Source organism: Strongylocentrotus purpuratus, unplaced genomic scaffold, assembly GCF_000002235.5.
Source record: "Strongylocentrotus purpuratus isolate Spur 01 unplaced genomic scaffold, Spur_5.0 spur5_scaffold_21, whole genome shotgun sequence".
NCBI classification, from domain to species: domain Eukaryota; kingdom Metazoa; phylum Echinodermata; class Echinoidea; order Camarodonta; family Strongylocentrotidae; genus Strongylocentrotus; species Strongylocentrotus purpuratus.
The window spans coordinates 26,598,187-26,619,786 of record NW_022145607.1 but is presented as its reverse complement, the minus strand read 5'-3'; the positions used below and the strand labels follow the sequence as shown (position 1 = coordinate 26,619,786).

Sequence of the window (21,600 nt, the reverse complement as noted above, 5' to 3'; positions counted from 1 at the left end):
ATTTGTCTACATCAATAACCCACTTCTTGTGATGGCCAAGATTAAACTGATTGAATCTTTGCGCAGCATAAAACGTATGACCATTCGGTACAATTGTGTGAAAATCAAGACTATTACTTTTGGGCTCTATAGCCCTAAAGTCGATTTGACAACTAATAGTCATTATTTTCCCACTTGAAGACATTCTCAAGCCCCACCTTTTGTAGGGAAGTTCTAAATTAGTATTATCTTTCAAATGCAGTTGGAATTTAACTTTTTCATTTTTTTGGCCTGCAAATGGGACATAGTACCTTTAAATAGAGTCGTTTAACCCACAGACAAATGAATCCCTTATTCCCATAGGCTTAATACAGGAGACACCTGGGCCCTGTTTCATGAAACTTGTTATAAGCTACGGAATCGTGGCATTTGATTGGCCGAGAGCAACTTTGTCATAGAATTCTAGCATCTGTTATTGAACAAGTTTTATGAAACGGGGCCCTGGTTCCCATGGTTAGTGAGTTAAATATACTTACTAAAAACACAATCCCTGACATATCGCCAAAACGGAAGTACTCACGTGAGACATTTTGAAAAAACAATGTTTTTTAATCCTACATATATTAAAATACCCCATTAGAATGCATTATGCGAATTACTCAAATCGGGCACATTTTCTTTGAGAACAATTTCGTAGATACACTTCATTTTACATAAAGCTGCATTAATATTGTGATAATCACGTCCAATTCTATTACAAATATATTTCAAGGACAATGCTCCATGGCGTCGATCATGAAGAAATAGAATGCTTTTGAAGCATGAAGAAAAAGGGGGAAAAAAGAGGAGATTTGAAGAAAAAAAAACTATAGCCAAGCCAATTTGGGGATTATGAATATGATATCCTTAATTCAGCCATTTAAAAATTCCTCCATATCATTATCACCAACGACATATTTTCTCTCCTGAAAGCATTGGAAACCTACAAAGCCAATTACAACTATCTCCTTGGAAATCCCCCGGGTTACTAATACCGTCGTAGTCCGGGTTAAATGTCTTTGGGATAGCTGTCTAAAGGTGAAAGTTTTCATTATATCTAAACAAAATCTATGTGAGAACCATTGCCCATATTCAAATCAGTACTGAAATCAAAAGTCCATATAAAATTCTTGAGGTACATGTTTAATTTCTGACAATTCCTTAAAACCTTAGAGGCAAAGAAGCATTTAAAGGGATAGTCAGCATAATGTGGAATCTTGTCATCCCATCGATGTTTCATGTTTCGGCTTCCTTCCAGATCTCGTAGAATACCCACCTGAAGAAGAGAGGTCTTAATGTCAAGAAAAAAACAGAAAACATAATGCCTCCGGCTACATTGTAGCAGAGGCATAAAAACAAAATAAATAATCCATCAATCAGTTCTGGAGATAACGTGATCACAAGCTATTTTTGCATACATAATGAGCCCTGTGACCTATGACCTATGACCTCATGACCCCCAAATCTAATTAGTTCATTGGCTCTGCAAGATACATACACGACTCAAGTTTGACAGGGATCCATCAATCGGTTCTTGAGTTCTTAAAGTACAGACGTACGGATGGACGGACAACCTGAAAACATGCCTCCGCTACAAAGTAGCCGGCAGATGGTGCATTGATTGGGGAAATGGAGTGGGGTGGTGGAAAGAGCATAACACATCCCATATTCTCCTCTTTTGTAGCCTTTGCTAGGCCGCAGGAAAATCCACTGAAAAGTCATTTCCGATCGAAATATTTGGGTGGAAGGAAATTGAAACACTGAGAGTACTGGGTATTTATGCTTATATTCTAAGCTCAAAATACTTGCATGGTGGGCTTTAAAACAATGAGAGTTACAGTATGCCAAACGATAATGAGCAAAAGTTAACAATCCCCCACGACCAACCAACCCACTTTATGACAAATGGACCACATCTTTGTTAAACACCAGCATAGTGATACAAATTAAAGCTAATCCTATTGGTAGCTGAATTGGTTGCTAAATTACAAGGCCCCCCCCCCCCAAAAAAAAAAAAAAAAAAAAAAAAAAAAAAAAACAAACCACAACACATGTAAATTCAAATTGTATTGATTTCAATCCAAACAAATAGGATCATTCTTAATTCTCAATTCTCTCATTAGATGGAATATCAACTTGACTATAACATACAAAATAGGGTTCAATATAAAAAGGATACATTTCCAGATAGGATGGCACACAGATATTTTCCTTGCTGAAGCTCACTTTGTATTTTAGTTTGCCCAGTTGCTCCTCATACATGGCCAGCGCTGACTTGTTGTTGAAACCATTGCCCTGAAGGTAGAATGAGAGGTAGTGAAAGAGTAATGACAGAGTAGTGAGAGTGATTGACAGAAGAGTGAGAGTGATTGACAGAAGAGTGAGAGAGACAGAGGAGTAAAAGAAGGCTGGTCAGTGGCCTTTTTAATTTCTAGCACAATTTTGTGATCAATTCATTGTGCATAAAAATCAATCATGCCATGTTTCCTGCATCTTTTAATTTTTTTCAAATGATAATCAAGCATTCTTTGTTTAGTCACCTAACCTTTCTGGTCAGAACAAGGAATTTATGCATCATATGTGTACCGGTACTAAGAAATAGCAAATACTATTTCCTGTTTCCTACTTCATGGTTTACCAAGGTCATAACTTCAAAGCTAACAAACAAAAGTAGAATACACAACAAATTTAGAATCAATGAAATTTGATTTGAAAATAGATATGGAGTTTGGCAATGAAACTTTGTATCCTATTGCTCATAAGGTTTATAATAATCCTACCTGAGTGAAATATTTCCCTGTTGGTTTGAGAAGTTGCATTGAAAGATCTAGGATTAGATGAAGGAAGTCCCACTGGCTTCCTGTGAATAAGAAGTTAAACAAACATGCTGATTTGATAAATTCATGTTTCAGTACTTTTCATGTATTTTTTAAGGTGAATATACTGTGCTATATAAGCTGAAAATTAATATCATTATAATCATAAAAAAAAAATGTATTGAAGCATTAAAAACTGAGGGTGGCAGCTTTAGAAGCCCCCCCCCCTCGACATTTTTCGCGATAATTTTTTAACTCGAGAAAATCTTGCACTGAAATTTTGTGATTTTTTTCTTTCGAGTCTTGCTCATCTTTTGAAAGAAATTTTTTGAAAATCGGACCTACCATTACAAAGTCACGTGTCCTTTTGTCTTTGCACGTCAGCCCGAAAATCGCTCATTTTTGTGATTTGTGTACAAAACATATGGAAATCTCATCTTTCAAACAAAGAGATAAAACATTGGTTATTTTGTCTTGTTTATAGTTCAGGTGTTTATTTTTGGGTCAAAATAGTTGAATTATATTTGGAAATGAAATAAAAGAACAAAAACAATAAAATACATATGTTAAAAAAAACAAAGAAATTCATAAGGAATTATCAAAACAATAGATAACATAAGGAATAACCTTGGTTTTTCAATTGTTTGTGTTGTATTATTATTCCAAATGGTCTAACAACTATATGTAGTGAAAAAGAATGCTTAAATATGAATAATGTCTGATTTATGGGCAAAAATGTGAATTTTATGACCTTATTTGCATAAATTACCATAAATATGCAAATGAGTGAATTTAAAAAAAAATTGAAATTACCATAGTATTCTATACACTTCACTTGACATGTATGCAAATTTTCGCGGCAATCCGTCATTTCACGGCCGAGATCAAAGGGGGGGCCTTAGAAGCCCCCCACCCCCCCGGGCTTTGCAGTTTCAAAATAGTCCAGGCTATATAGGGTTAAGAAATCCAGCCATCTGATTAATCGAAATTGCAGTCGTGATTTTAGCCATTCCCGTAAAGAAACAAAAAATGCCCAAACCGATTAATAGTCCCAGAGTAAAATCCCAGCAAAATTCCAGTTACCAGGAAAAACTAAAATCTTGCTGCGATACCCATTGGTATATTGTTTAAATGTAAACAGTGTATTTTTGTCTGGGATTCCCTACTAATCGAAAATTTCATTCATTTTTCGTTGGTGATAAACAGACAGCGTCTCAGATTTTCCGTTATGTTTTAACCAATCTTTACTCGAATAAAAATATAAGGTAAGAATTCTTCATAGATCTTTGTTTGAATTCGGCATATAAAAGGGAAATCGACTGCTTTAATATTCGAGGTCTGGCTGCTTTATATGCTCTCGGGAACTCGCTCAGATCCTGCCATGACCCCTCAGCGCGCCATCCACCCAGACGCGGCTCAGGGTAATGGCAGGATGCCTTGAGCATATAAAACTAGCCAGGTCTCTCAAAGCAGTCGATATCTCTATTATACAACATCTTTTTGTTTGTTTAGGCCTTATGTACATGTCAAATATTCCAAATCATACAATTACTACATGTTAGCAATTTATTATATCTTTTTTCCCTACAAATAACTTTTTTGCTCATCTATCCACTTTGAAGAAAAAATTATTTAAATGCAAAAGAAGCTAAAGTACAAATGTAAAATAATGGAATGAAATATTATATTTACCTCTTGGTTCTGTAGTAATAGGAATGGCTGTTAGGTCATTGATGATGTAATCAAACATCTTGCCATCTGCGATGTACTGTTGCATGATGGGTATACAGTCAGCTACTTTAACCTTTAGTTATAAGCAAAGTAGAACAGAGTACAGAAATTCATTTTGCCAGTTATTTTATATATCGTACACAATATCGATAAAGAAATTAGGTAAACTTTGTTGTCATGGAGTAAATGTGGATATATGTACAATATGTGTGCCATATTGTATTTTGTTTCATTCGCACATTTTCGGTATTTCATGCAAACGTATTCACATAGTACATACAGTATAGCGTTTATGTTGCTTAAATATGTGTGTTAGACATCAGAAAGTTCAAAATCAACCGGCCAAATATAACACATGTACATTTGTATTATCTTGCACGAATATTTCATTGAAGTTTATCAGATTAAAGATAAAAACCTGTTTGGAAATACAGTGTCAGCAATAGAAGAAATGAAAGGAAAAATACCCTCATGGGCCTACAGAAGAATTAACATTTATTAACTCGCCCCATGGATAAATATTCTAGGGAAGGAACACAAATTTAAAGTAACGCAGTCATGAAAGAAGTGTATTTACCTGATAATTGTCTCCTGTCAGCGAGTCCATAGAGTCGTAGCAGATCCCTCGCAGGTGCTTGATAGCAGCATCTATAACAACCTGATCTATGTGAGGTCAAAGGTCAAGGGTCAAACAGACAGCATTTGATAACATTAAATAAACGTGTACATGTAAAACATGAAATTTAAATATAAAGAACTACTAGGTACCTTATTCTTATTCTTACTCTTACCAAGTTTTGTAATAATATTTTTGAAGTATTTGAAAAATAAAATTGATTTGTATAAATTTATATTTTTTGTGGATGGTGACATACATGTATTAAAGCTTACATCTAAAAGTATTCTACAAAGGCCTCAATTCAATCATTCTTGGCTTACGGAGAGGGGGGGGGGGGGAATCAAATTTACAAGGATTATGTCTGAATAATTCAGTTGTTAACCCTTTATACACACACTTCTAAATCAATTAATGTCAACAAATACGATACAAGCCATTTTTTTGGTTGGTTATATTAACGTTACATCTATCAATATTGAAGTATATCTGATGATTGTATTACATTATCAGCCAAATGTTTATGTTTAAATATCATGTACTTTCTTTGTATCTCTATCAATAGCCTATAATTAATCGGTTATCAGATACAAGTTTGTTTGTACAACCATTTATTGGAGAACCCAGTGTGATATGTTTGTCAGGAAGTGTGATTTAGACAATCATATTATTAATATTGTAACAGTGTGTTTATTATCATTGCTTGTTGTGCTATATCTCTTAATGCGTTTATCGTGTCTTGCCACTAGATATGCACATATCGAACCCCACTATACGAACGTGATTTGCGGGATGTCGCGTTTATCGTCTCTTCACGATTCAAAATAAAGGCCTTGTCTCTGCGCAGCTGCTTTGCGACCTGGGAAGCAGACAGATTTCCGGAGGTCAACTAGATGGACGAGTACACACACATGCTTGTACAACAACATGATACAACACATGGCGCGCTATCTCCAAACCGGAAAGTAGACTGGGAAGGTCCGATATGTATGTGGGGTTAAAAACAGCTTTGCGTTTATCATGTCTCAGAAACGTGATTCTGGCTGTACGTCACATTCAAAACGCACTTTTTTTTTCGGCGTTACAATATGCCCATATCTAAAGACGTTTGAAAAAGACTGTGCGTTTATCACCTTAAAAATTTGCCTGAAAGACATTTGACAAACTCAATTCTAGGCAAAAAATTGGTCAATAAACGCACCCATAGTATGTAAATGTGAATCATGTACATTCTGTTTTTGCTGACACAGTGCTCTGATTAGTTTGCAATTAATTCAAGTGCTTTTAACACTGCTATTGTTGTTATGATTACTAGACCTGGTACACATGTGTCCTACTGTACATGCTTTTTCACTGTATTGCTGAACTTCTTTTTCTGCTGTGTTTGCATTTTTCTTTTCATAATTATATGTTCATGTATAATCCGTCCTCGGCATGCAATAAACCGAATTTGTTGAGTAGGGAATTATTTACTTAACATTCATTTCACATAATTGAGCTGTAAAGCTAGCTGTGCTTCAGTTCTTTAAGTTCTCTCACCAAATTTACTCCATAATCAGTCATTCTAGATTGATATGTTATGAGTAATACACAAATATTGCATTCATATTTAATTCTTAACATCTGACTAATTGGCAAACAGATATTATGAATGCAACTGCATATGAATAAATGGTCATTATTTCAAACACCATCTGTTTTAGCTGTAATATGAAAGCTTGAATGAGAATGAAAATTGGGAACATCTGGGCAACGTTAGTGTTAATTAGGTTTTAATGACATGTAATGGTATATGGTTGTGTGTGCTGTGTGCTGTGGGTGTGTGTGTTGTGTGATGTGTATTTATCCTTATGCCAACCACATCTCTATAAAGTTCCAAGGAAGAATCTCATGTCTAACTTGTATTTTTAATTTTTTTTTTATTTAATAGATATTTTCACCATAGTGATGAAATTAGGATTCTCCTTCAGGAGTTCATGTAATAATAAAAACAGCGCTTATATAGCGCTTACCACCGAAGTCTCCAAGCGCTATAACAAACAAAATACAATGATAAACAATTACATATTAAAGAATGAGGACACCTATACAACCGCTAACTACCACACCCTTGGTCCCTCCTAGTCTATTCATCCGTTAATGCATGTCCTTCATTTTTTGCTGTCTTTAAAAGGATATTTCCACCATAATGATGAATTTAGGATTCTCCTTTAGGAGTTCATGTAGGATGCCCCCGTTTCCACCACTGAGAATAAGGACACCTATACAACCCCAACTACCACACCCCTGGTCCCTGCTTCTCTTTCCATCCCTTAAAGCCCATCTGTACTACTTTGGCTAGGAGGGATTAGACCACCCAGGAAGGTCACTGACAGGTGGCTATCTCATCAACTCAGCTCTCAATTAACATAAGAAAAAGAGGATCATGGGGGACCAATGGTCACCGATTGGGCATTGTTTTCTATATAGAGGGAGCAAGTAGCTACAAGTATTGCAGTCCAGCTGTAGTGCCTGTCTTTTATTCTGTTGTAATTAAAAGGATATTTCCACCATAATGATGGATTTAGGATTCTCCTTGAGGACTTCATGTAGGATGCCCCCGTCTCCGCCCCCGAGGATGAGAACCTCTTTACCGGTGTATGACTCTCTCCCGTTACCGGTGATGGCCTGGGTGTACGCAAGATCACTCTCAGCTAGATCTGTAGTAGGGTTCGGAGAAAGAGAGACAGAAAAGTGAATGTCTGATGGTTCGTTTTACCGGACTGCTAAGAAAGCATGTGTATGCTTTTAAGTAAGCAACCAAGGGGACCAATGTCTTAGGGTCCTCTCCGAGGGAGTTGGTAATGAGGATTTTCTCACAGTGGCAACAAGTTCCTTTTGCAGACTTGTACAAACTCCATGAAACTAGGCTAGTGTGTTCTTCAGATGTTCTGAAACTACTTTGTAAGAAATGAAAATCTAGGTTGTTTTCATAATGCCTCAAAGGGAGATACTCTGAAATCAACAAATATAACGGTCGCATTAATTCTGAATCAGTGTCTGTGATATGGTGTAATATTGAAGCCCTAAAAAAATTGTGCTTCAAAATAATCAAGAAGTGCCTCAAAAAAGTGACCAGTTTGGCAAACGGTTTTCCAAATTTGTAATTCCAATCAGAAATATCTTGATAATCAGACAGGCGATCTGGCTTGTAAAAGTCATGTGGTTCCTGACTGACCTAAAGGTTTATAATTATCATTGCAGCATGAGCTAAATCCAGAATTTAGTTTCAGAATCTGAGACAAAGTTACCGGATCCCTTTAACAGAGCTATTTTTATTCATGTTTTCTTTATAAAAAGCAGGGTAGTCCCATTCAAGCCGTAAGGCCTGCTTTACAAGGGAGCCCTGCTGTACACAAACAAATTACATTTCAAATATATTACAATACACATACAAATATACAAAATATACAATAATTAAAAACAACATAATATAAACAAACTATGAAACATTTTATACAAATAGGAGATTAGATGAAAATGGAAAAGGAGAGAGAGAGAGAGTAAACGAAAGAGAGAGAGAGAGAGAGAGAGAGAGAGAGAGGGAGAGAGAGAGAGAGAGGGTGGTAGCAATACTTCATGTGAGCGATCGCAAAATCAACTCACTTGAATTGAATTTTACGGACATTTCGTTTAAAAATGGGTAGTGAGGCGGAACATTTGGTCAGTATGGGTAGTGAGTTGAATAACTTTGCTGCTGTGTAAGTGAAGGTCTGTTTTTTGAAATCGGTTCTGGGTTTGGCAAGGTACAATTGATGCATTGAAATTGATCTCGTGGGATACGGGTTAGCACTTTGAGGTAGAGCTTGTTTTAGATAAACAGGAGCAAGATTATTCAGGATTTTATACATAAGTACTTGATAGTTATATTCCAATCTGTGTTTGACGGATTGCAACCTTAAAGAATTTAACATAAATTGTACAGGCGTATAATAATCTGCATTTAATACTAAACGACAATATTTGTTTTGACATTTCTGTAGTCGCTTTAAATCTTTCGTTTTCAGTGATCCCCAAACAGTTGAACAATAATCAATGTGAGGAAGAATTAAAAAATAGTATAAATGAGTAAATAAACGTTTTGTCAAACAGTGCTTAATCCTTCGCATACATATAAGCGAGTTCATAATCCTCTTGACAACATCATTGACATGGGGAGACCAATCTAAGTTCTGATTTACAATAACCCCCAAGATATTTAAATTTTGTTACATTTTCTATAAGTTTACCATCCATTTTTATTTGTAATTTGACTGGATTCTTCTTCCTTCGACTTGTAAATAACATAACTTTAGTTTTGTCTGTGTTAACAACTAGCCCATTTTCATTCATCCATTCACATAAAACTAGTATGTCATTTTGTAACTGGGTTTGAACAGCTTGTACTCCATAACCAGATGAGAAAATGGCAGTGTCATCTGCGTACAAAGAAATATTAGTAGTTGAATGCAAGGTTAAATCACATATGTCATTAATGTACATACAAAATAGTAGCGGGCCCAAAATTGAACCCTGCGGTACCCCAGAATGAACTGGAAGGAAATCACTTCTAATGCCCTTGTATGACACACATTGGTTTCTTCCCACTAGGTAAGACTCAAACCATGATAATTCTGTTCCACTGATGCCGAAATAACTAATTTTTTTTATAAGAAGATCATGGGGGATGATATCAAACGCCTTTCTCAAGTCTACGAAAACAGCACCGGTAAATCGACCTTTGTCAAGGTTATCGTATAAAAATTCACAAATCTCCGTTAAGCATGTTGAGGTGGAATGTTTACTCCTAAAACCGGACTGCCGATCGGACATCAATTCTTCATTATTCAAGATTCAAGATAATTTATTGTCTGATTTAAAAAAATACAGAAATTCGTCCTGCACTGGCGAGTGACGTACATACATGTATACAAACAACATAAACAATATATAAATACGTTCGAGGATACCGATACAGAGAAAATACAACAATAATAATAATAACAATAATAATAGCAATAATAGCATTAACAAAGCTGACATATAAACTTGAAAACTGACATTTAAAAATGAATCTTGATAATGCACAGAATGCATTGAATAAATGAATTTAAAAGTGCTCTGAGACATTCACCCCTTCTCTCCCAGAAAGGGGTATGAGGAGAGAGAGAGAAGAACAAATGAGAGAGAGAGAGAGAGGGAGGAGTCGAATGGAGTAGAACAGAAAGGAAATGTGAGGGAGAAAGAGAAGGAGGGAGAAAAGAGAAGGTGACAGAAAACGAGGAGCTCTGGGAGGGAAGAGATGAGGTAGAGGTAGAGTACAGGATATCAAGAACAGTGACTGCCTGTGGTAAGAGAGACAAATGAGTCGTCAACATTCAAAAATTCGAAATTCAGAGCTGCAAGCTAGAGATAAACCCTGTGCAGTAGAAAGTTAGAACAGAAAAAAGTGTTCAATAAGGAACCTAGCCTTAGCCATTTCACATTTACATATACATATACATGTGTCATGGGACAGCGGCCATAACATACTAAAAACATGTAAGAGGGCATGCATGAAATCTGGTACATGTATACAAAGAGATGCAGTGTAGGAGAGAGGGGAGAAATGGGGAGAAATAAGAAAAAGTGGTAGATAAGGGAGAAATGCACACCTAAAACAAAGCTTCAAGTTAAAGGAGGGAAGAGGGAGGGAGAAAGAACATAGCAGCTGACACTCATTATGAAGATATTCCATCTATTGAGAGTGGACTGCTCTTTCCAACACTTTGGAAACAGTGGACAATAGGGAGATAGGACGAAAGTTACTCAGTTCGTGACTAGTCTTTGTTTTGGGAATAGGGACTATGTTAGCCATCTTAAAGTCATTTGGGATACGCCCAGATTGTATTGATTGATTGAAAATACGAACAATAGGAATGGAAACCAATTGAGCACTAAGTTTCAACAATCTAGGGTGGAGGTCGTCAAGTCCCACAGATTTCGAACAATCAAGATTATTTAATTCTTTTTCAACAAATTCGGTGGTTATCTTTTTGAAAACGAAACGTGATTGTACTTTACTGAGTCTTTTAATAGCATTTACACCGTTATCTTTTATTTCATGAGAGCCTTCTTCTCCACGAATCGATTGAAAGATATTGCTGAACATTGTATTAAACTCTGTTGCAATTTTTAAGGGATCGGATACAATTTCGCCTTCAATTACTATGTGTGAACATTGATTAGCCTTGTTATCAGGCAACAACTCTTTTACAATATTCCAGGATTCTTTCATATCTTTGCTACTCTCTATTTTACTTCGATAATAAGCCCTTTTCAAGCTTTTTTTTTAACTTTCTACAGCTTAAGTACGTATCGCTCCCATGCATTTCTTCCCCTGCTGCTTCAGACAAAGTCATGAAGATAATTGCAATTGCAATGCTACCCACAACACCATGCACTTACTTGGATCGTCATCGAGAATCAGCATGTTGCCGTACTGCGGTGAATGCATGATCTTGACGTTCTGATATTCCGAGTCCGCTTCAAACGTCGCAGCATCAAAGTCGTATTCTACAAGCCTTCTGTCTGCAGTTGGGATGTACCGATCGACGGCCGCGCCTCTCGAAATCTCTGGAAACCTGTTTCAGTTTTGAGATTGAGATTGAGATTATGTCAATTTTGGAGAGGTAAAATCAGAATACCCTCCAAGCAAAAATAGCAACCTTGACACTATCTAACAGTTTTACACAGTCTAGTGAACCATCTGATAGCTATCAGAAGGCCCACAACAGATAGTCTGTGCTTCAACAGAAAGTCTGCAACAAATTAGATTCTGTGCTTGCAGACTATCTGTTGAGGACCTGTCCAGTTACAGCCTAAGAAGACAGATACCCAAAAGTCTAGTGAAGCATCTAAATAGCTGTCAGAAGGTCCACAAGATGTCCGTCTTCTTGGGCTGTAACTGGACAGGCCCCCAACAGATAGTCTGCAAGCACAGGCTCTAACTTGATGCTTTACTTCAATTCCTAAACCCTTGAGCTCAGCCTAGATCTGTTAATCTCTGGCTGTATGAAATATAAAGAACAGCGACAGTGCAGAGCCCACATGTAATGTAGTCTCATAGTGCAGACACTTTTAAGTACAATGATAGACAAGGATTTGAGCCTGCAAACTACTCAACAGATACTTCACAATGGCATTGTAAACCCACTCACAGTTTACATTTCTTTGGGTTAAACACTTTCTTCAGCTCCTCCTTCAAAGCTTCCATGCTACCTTCCTCTAGCACAGGAAGATTCTCGTTCGTGGGAGATGGCTTGGCCTTTCTGTCGTACTGGAAGGTCAGGGTCACGAGGTCGGGGCGGTGACCGCTGAACATTGCACTCCTGATTGAAAAAGGGATGGAATCAGAATTAGAAACGGCACAACTTGACAAAAATAAACGTCAAAGTGGCATAATGTTGACAACATGTTATTGCACACAGATAGGATTTGGGATGGAAGTTCATGGAATCAGAGTACTGCAACATAAACCAATGTTTGAGATCATGAGGTGACTGCTTTGCCTTACTTTGGATAGAGATAGAATCAGAGTGATATTTAAAATGAAAGGTCAAGTTCACAAGGTCAGACCACTGACGATTGCACATTTGTTAGATAGTAACTACCTACATGTAGAGAGGTTAAAGTCTCAAGATCAGGACAGTGACAAATAAATGTTGAACATTCAGAAGCATCCATGCCAAAAGGTCAACTTTTTCTTCAAGGTCATGAGGATTTGGATCAATCGCAAGTCCTCCAATCAATCGTAAGTTTGCAGTCTCCTATCTCTCACCCTGTAGGTACATAGTTGCGATTGATATTAACTCTTTGTAAGACGGGGCCCAGACCTCTGGTTACCAGGCTGACAGAATTTTTGTTCAAGTCTGGGATGTCTGGGACTTGGCTCAAGCCCTTCAGTCTAGTGAGTTTAACAACGGTTCTGGTTTGACAGCTACAGCGTTAATTGAAACTTACCTTGCGTGCCCAAAACTGCAGATAAAAAGCTGTTCTCCGCTGGAATGGACCTGAATGTTATCACCAAGGCCAACTGATGAGAGAGCACCCTTCAACTGTTCATTGATCTTTGACCCTGTCTGACCTGCGGGAGTTGGGATTAAAAAAAAGGTTGTTGCCATGACAACAAAAATGACAGGTCAATTAGGGACATGTACATATACTAGAATAAGCTTTTATCTACAGATATCTTATCTAAGGGACTTCGTACCATAGGTGATGTGTGGATTAATAAGGGTTGGTCCACAGTAGAAATTGAAAAAGGAGAAATAGATATTTAGATCTACATCTAAATAGTCATTTTATCTTGTAAACCCCCAAATTGTAGCCTTTTGAACCACAAAGCCCTCAAAAAAAATTGTCTGGAAAACTTGGTATCAACTCCTACTTCCAAAGCAATGGGTCAATTTTATTAGTGCAGGAGCAATATTTGACACGCTGAGGAACTGTACATTGTGCTAAGAATATCTTGTTTGTTTCTCTCTCATATGCATTGGTAGGGAACCTTGGAAGATAAATAGGAAAGAATACAATAATCTCTCAGAGTAACTAGTTATTCCTTGGGGTGAGGTTTCCTTTAAAAGGGAAATACAAATATTTGATAGTGTCAAGGAATTTTTTAATGGAAATTAAAGAAAAATCAAAAGAACTGTCTGGTATACTGAAAAGGCATTCATTTTCTCTCTTTTATTATTTGTTTAGCTTTAGAAACAGTGGCGGATCCAGATTATATAAGTGGCAAAGCATAGCACTTTGTTGTTGTGAATGTGCGTGGATATACCATGCAACCATGCCGCCTGTATATAGTACTATGGAATTTGTTCACCGTGACAGCTCCGTCAAGTGATTGCTAGTCAGGACATCAACAACAAAATCCATCATCATAATAGCGAAAATCTTGTAGAAGATCAGAGAAGCACCATTTTCTATGTCGACAGATGGTAGCTCAGGTCGTGGGACACAAAAGCACCTGTATCCAGTAATTGCGAGATACTTTGATGTTGAAGTCGTTTCCTGATGGAAATCGCTATGACAAAGGAACGATCAACTGGAAACAACATCTTTGACAAAGGAAAGATCTACTTGATAAAACATCTTTGACAAAGGAAAGATCTACTGGGAAAAACATCATGGACAAAGGAAAGATCTACTGGGATAAACATCTTTCCCTAAGGAACCACCTACTGGGGAAAAACATCCTTAACAAAGGAACAATCTACTGGGAAAAATATCTTTGACAAAGAAACAATCTACTTGATAAAACATCTTTCCCTAAGGAACGATCTACTGGGAAAAACTTCCTTCACAAAGAAACGATCTACTGAGAGCAATATCTTTGACAAAGGAACGATCTACTTGGAAAAACATCTTTGATAAGGGAACGATCTACTGGGAAAAACATCTTTGACAAGGGAACGATCTTCTGGGAAAAACTTCCTTCACAAAGGAACGATCTACTGGGGAAAAATATCTTTGACAAAGGAACAATCTACTGGGAAAAACATCTTTGACAAGGGAACGATCTACTGGGGAAAAATATCTTTGACAAGGGAACGATCTTCTGGGAAAAACTTCCTTCACAAAGGAACGATCTACTGGGGAAAAATATCTTTGACAAAGGAACGATCTACTGGGAAAAACATCTTTGACAAGGGAACGATCTACTGGGGAAAAATATCTTTGACAAGGGAACGATCTACTGGGGAAAAACATCTTTGACAAATTAGGTAACGATTTACTGGAAAAAATATCTTTGACAAAGGAACGAACTACTGGGAAAAATATCTTTGACAAAGGAACGATCTACTGGGAAAAACATCTTTGACAAGGGAACGATCTACTGGGGAAAAACATCTTTGACAAGGGAACGATCTACTGGGAAAAATATCTTTGACAAAGGAACGATCTACTGGGAAAAATATCTTTGACAAAGGAACGATCTACTGGGAAAAAACATCCTTCAGCTTTTGGACGATTTCATCACAGAAAATAAGATTCCATGGAAAAATGTCATCTGATTAGCAGCAGATAATGCAGCTGTAATGATGGGAAAGCACAATGGGGTAGCTGCATTCATGAAGAAGACAAATCCAGATACTTTCATCATGGGATGTCCTTGTCATCTCCTTCATCTCACTGCTGAAAAAAGGAGCTAGCCAGCCGCCATTTTCACCTGTAAATTTACTTGTTTCAGTTTACTATTACTAGAGAATAGAGAAGTCTAGTAAGCGCCACAAGGAGTTCAGGGAGGTTTGAGTCCTGTGCAATGTTGAACAGCACACAATATTGAAACATGTGTGCACCCGGTGGCTTTCGTTTGAAAGGGCACTAATGAGACTCATTGAACAATGGGAGCCAGTCCCTCAAATAGGATGTTAAATGGAGGCCCTGTGTAAAGGAGAGTTACTACCTTTGCACGTTAAGAACCCACTGCACTATTCATATAAGAGAAGTGGGAAACCTGGGGTAGTGGTCCATCTGCACACCCCAGTATACCACACATACCGGTACATGTACATGTACTGGTAGGTGCATCACTATCCTGGCTGTATAGTAAAAGAGGTAACACTGCCCATCAGCACATTTACGCAATATTTTGTAAAACCTGCTGCAGCTACCGTATTAGATTTTCATCATACGTATTAACCACTCAATATTGATGAAAAACAACAAACAAATGAAATTTACCAGTTACGTTTATGAATTTTACTGGAGTTTCCGGTAATTCTAGCAAGACTTCTGCCGATTGTGTCAATCGTTCTCAACTCTGTACCTCCATTTTCTTATGTTACTTACGTGTTAAAATAAGGGGCCCTCATACAACGTCATTATACATACACGCACGCTATGGCGCGCCAATTGTCCAATAATTCAGATGAACACTATTATCGCCGATAAATAGTGTAATCGCCGATAAACAGTTTTCGACTGGAAAACAGTGTTTATTGAGAAAAACTACCGGTATGTTTATCAGCGATAATCTCTCCATTTTCCATTCTCATAAGTGCCCTTTTTAATCTCTATTAAGTGCTCCTTTTCAGGTACGAGAAGTGCCTCTTTTCACTTTTGATAAGTTCCCCCTTCACCTCTGATAATTGCCCCATTTTAACTTGGATAAGCGCACCTTATATTTTCACATGTGTCCCTTTTCCTTTCTACTAAGTGCCCCTTTTCCAAATGATAAGTGCCCCATTAAAAACAGAGCCCCTTTCCCTTCTCATAACTATCCTTCTCTGGTAATTGACCCTTTTCAGTATAGTTTCAAGGCGTTACTCCTTTTCACTTCAGATAAGTGCCTCCTTCACCTCCGATAAATAGACTACCCCTTTAAAATCTGATCGGTGCCCATTTTCGCCTGATCTGCAAGACAACGTAAAAAGTAGTTCAATTTTGATTACCGTATTTCAATTCATAAAACAAAATTTCTATTCCTTAAACATTCTCAACGACTGATGTGAAAGACTAGTCGACACACCCTTTCGAGATAAAAACGCACCCTTTCGAGAAAAGACCCTCCGCTTATCCAGAAAGGGTGTGGTACTGTTAAGACGGTACTCCGTTCTAAACGCACCCTATCGAGAAAAGCGGGGGGGCTTTTCTCGAATGGTGCGTTGAACTCACCTCACTGCGCCGCACCGCACCCTTTCGAAGTAGACCTACATGTAGTCTAAGCCCAATTAATAGTGTGTAGAGTAAAGGAGCCCGTTTTCTGCCACTTAAGACAAAATCCTATTTTTAGGACTCTTTACTTCCTATTTATTATCATTTCTTGTTCAAATCATGAAGCAAATATTATTATTATTTAAACAAAAAAAGAATCCCAGAAAAAAATCACGAATTGCCATGACAATATTCATTTCAATTTTCACTGTTTTGGAGCCAGTTATCGGCCGAGCGTTTCAGTTTACGGCCGCATGTACAAAGTCAATAGGAAGCGCTCGAGCGCGCCGTGCGTTTCCGCGCTGATGTACAGCACAAGCGGGCGGAGCAGGTATCCCACGCCGGAGCTCCCTGGTGCTCGCCTGGCCGAAGACAGGCACAGCGGTGATCGGAAGTTGGAATCTGAATTAGACAGAGATATCGTGTGTGCGTCGCGGTGTGCGGCTGCATTGATTTAATACATGCGATGAGATACTTTTGAGCTTGCGACTAGCACAAAATCGGGCTCTAAATCTGAAAAATACTTGAAATAAAGCTCATTTTATGGTACCCATATTTCTTACAGACACGCGTAAGATACTCGATTTTTCAGATTTGGGTAGCGGGACCGGCGATTACATCGCTAAAATGTGATATTTTAGGATATATTTTCCATTGCAAATGTGGTTCTTCAGTGACACTGGTATGGTATGTGTGGGATATGTGTTATGCTATTATGCGATGTATTTTAGAGTGATTTTACCTTGCATCCAACCAATTGGCCGAAAACTGGAGCTGGCCGATTACCGGCTCCTTTACTCTAAATGACAATCAACAGAACTTTATGAAAGTCATAATTACGTAACTGTCATCTCATTGGACTACATGAATGTCATTATTCATATACCACTTAGTGACATGATAAATAATATACATCAGAAATTGTTTGACATCTCTCACTCTGCTGCTAGCTGCTTTCTACTCCGACAGCTCGCCGGCCCGCGTCGCCGCTAGCCGCTCCAGGCACGGGGCGTGGCTTGCCTTGTTGCGAGTCAAGTGTGTGTAGCACATAGCATTACTCGTACTACCAGCATGTTAGCACGTGCATCAATGCATGGTCCAGTGCTAACTGCGCTGAGCGCCGAGCTGTAACCGACGTCTGTAAAATGATCATATGATCCAAGTTTTTTACTCACACAAATTATCAAGTATCTCTGATTCCACCCGAAAATCAAGCAGCACTGTTCTGACATCCATGTTGATAAAATTCAGTGCAATGTACCAGAAATTGACCGACTCAGCTCTGGTGAAGGTTCGCTTGGTCGGTGAATGATGATTGCTTGTTATGATCGCTTGTTAAATTTATGGTGTTGGTAAAAAAAAAGTATTTAAAAAAAAAGTAGTCCCGTAATATGATGGAGTACAAATTTCATTTTAATTATCTTCCTCGCTTGCTGTACTACTATATGCGGAGGGAGATGATCTTTAGTTGTCTAAAAAAAAAACCCAAACAAACAAACAATTGGATAGTTATCGACGAAGTTGTGAAGTTGTGAAGGTCAGAATTAGAAGGAGGGATTCACAATGACAAATGGGGGGGGGGGGGGGGGGGGGGGGGGGGAAGGCCGGGGTAGTCAGAAGAATAAGAGGGTTGGTGCCGCCGAGCTAGTGGATTAAACACTTTTGTTGCTGGAGATGCGATCATATTGCGATGGTCATGGTTTCAAGCCTCGGTGTGGCTCCGATGTCACTATGGCAAGATTGAATAATGTAAAGAAGAGGGGATTCCTAGAACCAGGGATATACAAGCCCTGCTAGAACGTTGTGATGAGCAACATTAACATAATCGGTAGCACTATAGCTATTTTAGAGCCGGAAATTTTTGATCACCGTTTTATCAGCATCTTCAGCAACTTTTATCAAAAATTCAATACAATGTTGTACGCCTTTCTTCCCAGAAATAATGTTTTCCCCAATATAAAATTTGAATATAAAGTTGCAACTCTCGCCGGTTCTCTCTCTCGAGAGGAGAGGGAAAGGGGATATTTCCCCAACACAATGTACATACAGAGGAAGATTTTCCAGGCAGAGGGCAAGGGGCGCTCAAGTGCCTCCTCTATAATGATTTGCCAAATATGCCTCTACCGTCCATAAAGTTGAAAATTTGTTTTATTTAATGAAACTTTTGAGATTTGTAGGCTAAAATCCCGGCGCCAGTATCCCTTTGGCACCAACATTTGTTCTTCTTCAATGGTTTGGGAGGGAGGGGGGGGGGGGGGGTCGCGGCCCCAGTCCGCCCATTTATACCTACCCCTGGATCCCGCCTTGTGGAGTTGAGCGAACGGAAGTTAATCAACAGGACAATGTTCTGTTATAATTATGGACATTTTCTTATCAGGTGAACTTTGAATCTTTATGCCGATAATCCCTTCTATAATAATTGCCATGATTTGAGCGTATCCTGTCAGACTAGTCCGTTGTGCATTTACCGACATACTAAATTTTGAGCTGCTGAAACCTGTAAAAGTAGGTAAGTTTTTTTTCTTCTCACATTAAACAAAAAAAAATCTCTATATTTCTCAATTTCAATATTGCATCTAGCTTGTAGTTTTAGACAAAATTTGAAGTTTGCTAGTAAAAGTTTGCATTCGAAAATACGTAATTGATCATTTATACTTTTTCAAATCTATGAAAATAATTAAATGCTTTGTATTTGATTTATTATTTTCTCAGTGACAATCTTTCATTATTTTCAACATTTAAATTTCAAATTTTAAGATAATAATATTGTGTTTCTTGCAATTTTGTCAGATATTAATTTTTCAGAAACCGTACACTTATTACGTTTTTCATACTGTATGCGACATATGTAAATCATGTGTGTCTTCTGCTTCTGTAACTTCAGAATTACTTTGTTATATTGTTTCAATTTCATCAGTCGAATCCTTTTTTTTTGGGGGGGGGGCATAGCATTATTAGGCGGACGATCATCTAACCACATCAAGACGATCGAGTAAAGAATAACAAATAAGAATGTTGATCATCAATATGGAATATTCTTCTTTTCGGCCTCTTCTTCTTTTCTTCCTATTCTCCTTCCTTCCCTCATCCTCCTTCTCCTCCTTTTCCCACTTCTTCTTCTTCTTCTTCTTCTTCTTCTTCTTCTTCTTCTTCTTCTCCTTCCTCTTTTCACTAAAGTATTTTGATCGTAATTAAGACACTATTTTTCAGTTTTCAAGTAAGATGACGCATCAAGATGCCTTGATCTTCATCTTTGGTTTATCAAATCATGCCCTCTCGTTACAGTCCGAAATAACCCCCGTTTGGACAATTTGAATACGGGAAAAATAAAGTGTGATATGAAAATACCCCCGTTTGGACAATTTGAATACGGGAAAAATAAAGTGGGATATGAAAATACAAAATGAAAGCTTTACCAAGCTTTCATCGAAGTTTTAACAAACCCTTAAGCTACCTACACCATCTTAAATTTAACCGGAGGAATTCAACTTTCTTGTGGCATTTACTGGGGAAAGTTGTAGGCCTACTACCGTACTGTCAACTGGTATTTCTACTGGTTTCCAAATTTTATCAACTGGTATAAGCTGGTACATGTTGGAACCAGTTGAGACCAGTTAAAACCAGTTCAAACCAGTAGATACCAGTTGGAAATCCTTACTCGTTTCAACTGGTATCAACTGTAATTTCGACCTGGGCATATTACCAGTTGATTTACCAGTTGATTTACCAGTAGATGATTACCAGTTGATTTACCAGTTGAAAACCAATAGATGATTACCAGTTGATTAGAATAGAATATCAGTTGATTTACCAGTTGAAAAACCAGTTGAATGTATGTTCATGCATATTCATGATTAATTTGCATGTTTTCACAGAAAATGTAATTATCATGATCTGTCAAGCAAATGTGACAATGCACATCTACTTTGTGATTTATATTTTCTTATTCAAGCATTGACAAATATATTATATATTTCTGACCATCTTTTTCATCTAATCTAAGACGTAAAAATAAATATATTGATATATGTAATTACTAACCAGGAAACAATATGTATCATTTTGTACGAACTCTGCAGATTTATTTCAAACAATACTTATCTGTAATCCACTTCAAATGATCTTTGTGATGGCATAATTGCAAGAGTTATTTAATTATGGTCTCGTTCGTGGCCAGATCCAGGGGCGTCGCCAAGGGGGGGGGGGGGGGTGTGGGGGTGCGACACCCCCCCCACCTGTCAGGATATTGTCGGTAAAATTGCGCTGCCGTCGGGAAAAAGAGAAAAGGGGGAGGGAAAAAAAGAGAGGGAAAAAAAGAGAGGGGAAGGGAAAGAAAAGAAAAAAGAAAAGGAAAAGAAAAGAAAGAAAGGAAAAGAAAGGAAAGAAAGGAAAAAAAGGAAAGAAAAGAGAAGAAAGAAAGAGAAAAAAGAAAAAGAGGGGGAGAGGAAAGAAAGGAAAAGAAAGAAAAGAAAGAAAAGGAAAAGAAAGAAAAGGAAAAAAAGAAGAAAAAAGAGTGAAAGGGAAACAAAAGAAACGGGGGATGAAAGAGAGGAGAGAGAGGGGAGGTAAGAGTCTGAGAAAGGAGGAGTGGGAGTAAAAGAGAAAAGGGGGTTGTTGGGTGGAGTCGTCTCGTCGAGGGAGCAAGAAAGACACGGGTAAATATGTTGCTGTGTCGGGTCAGCTGTGTCGGTATTCTTGCTC

The 21,600-nt window shown here is 37.8% G+C and overlaps 1 protein-coding gene across 1 annotated transcript; it reads right to left on the bottom strand.

Annotated features, from left to right (window-relative positions):
• Positions 1 to 260: 260 nt before the first annotated feature.
• LOC584264 (spermine synthase) lies at positions 261 to 18,237 on the bottom strand. Its single transcript, XM_030995529.1, has 10 exons — positions 18,075 to 18,237; positions 13,201 to 13,324; positions 12,399 to 12,569; positions 11,647 to 11,822; positions 7,726 to 7,880; positions 5,143 to 5,232; positions 4,527 to 4,638; positions 2,799 to 2,878; positions 2,198 to 2,313; positions 261 to 1,294 (listed from the first exon to the last, which is right to left on the bottom strand). Exons 1-10 carry the CDS (start codon positions 18,133 to 18,135, stop codon positions 1,255 to 1,257), a joined length of 1,125 nt encoding a protein of 374 aa, XP_030851389.1. The 5' UTR covers positions 18,136 to 18,237; the 3' UTR covers positions 261 to 1,254.
• Between the last annotated feature and the right edge of the window lie 3,363 nt (positions 18,238 to 21,600).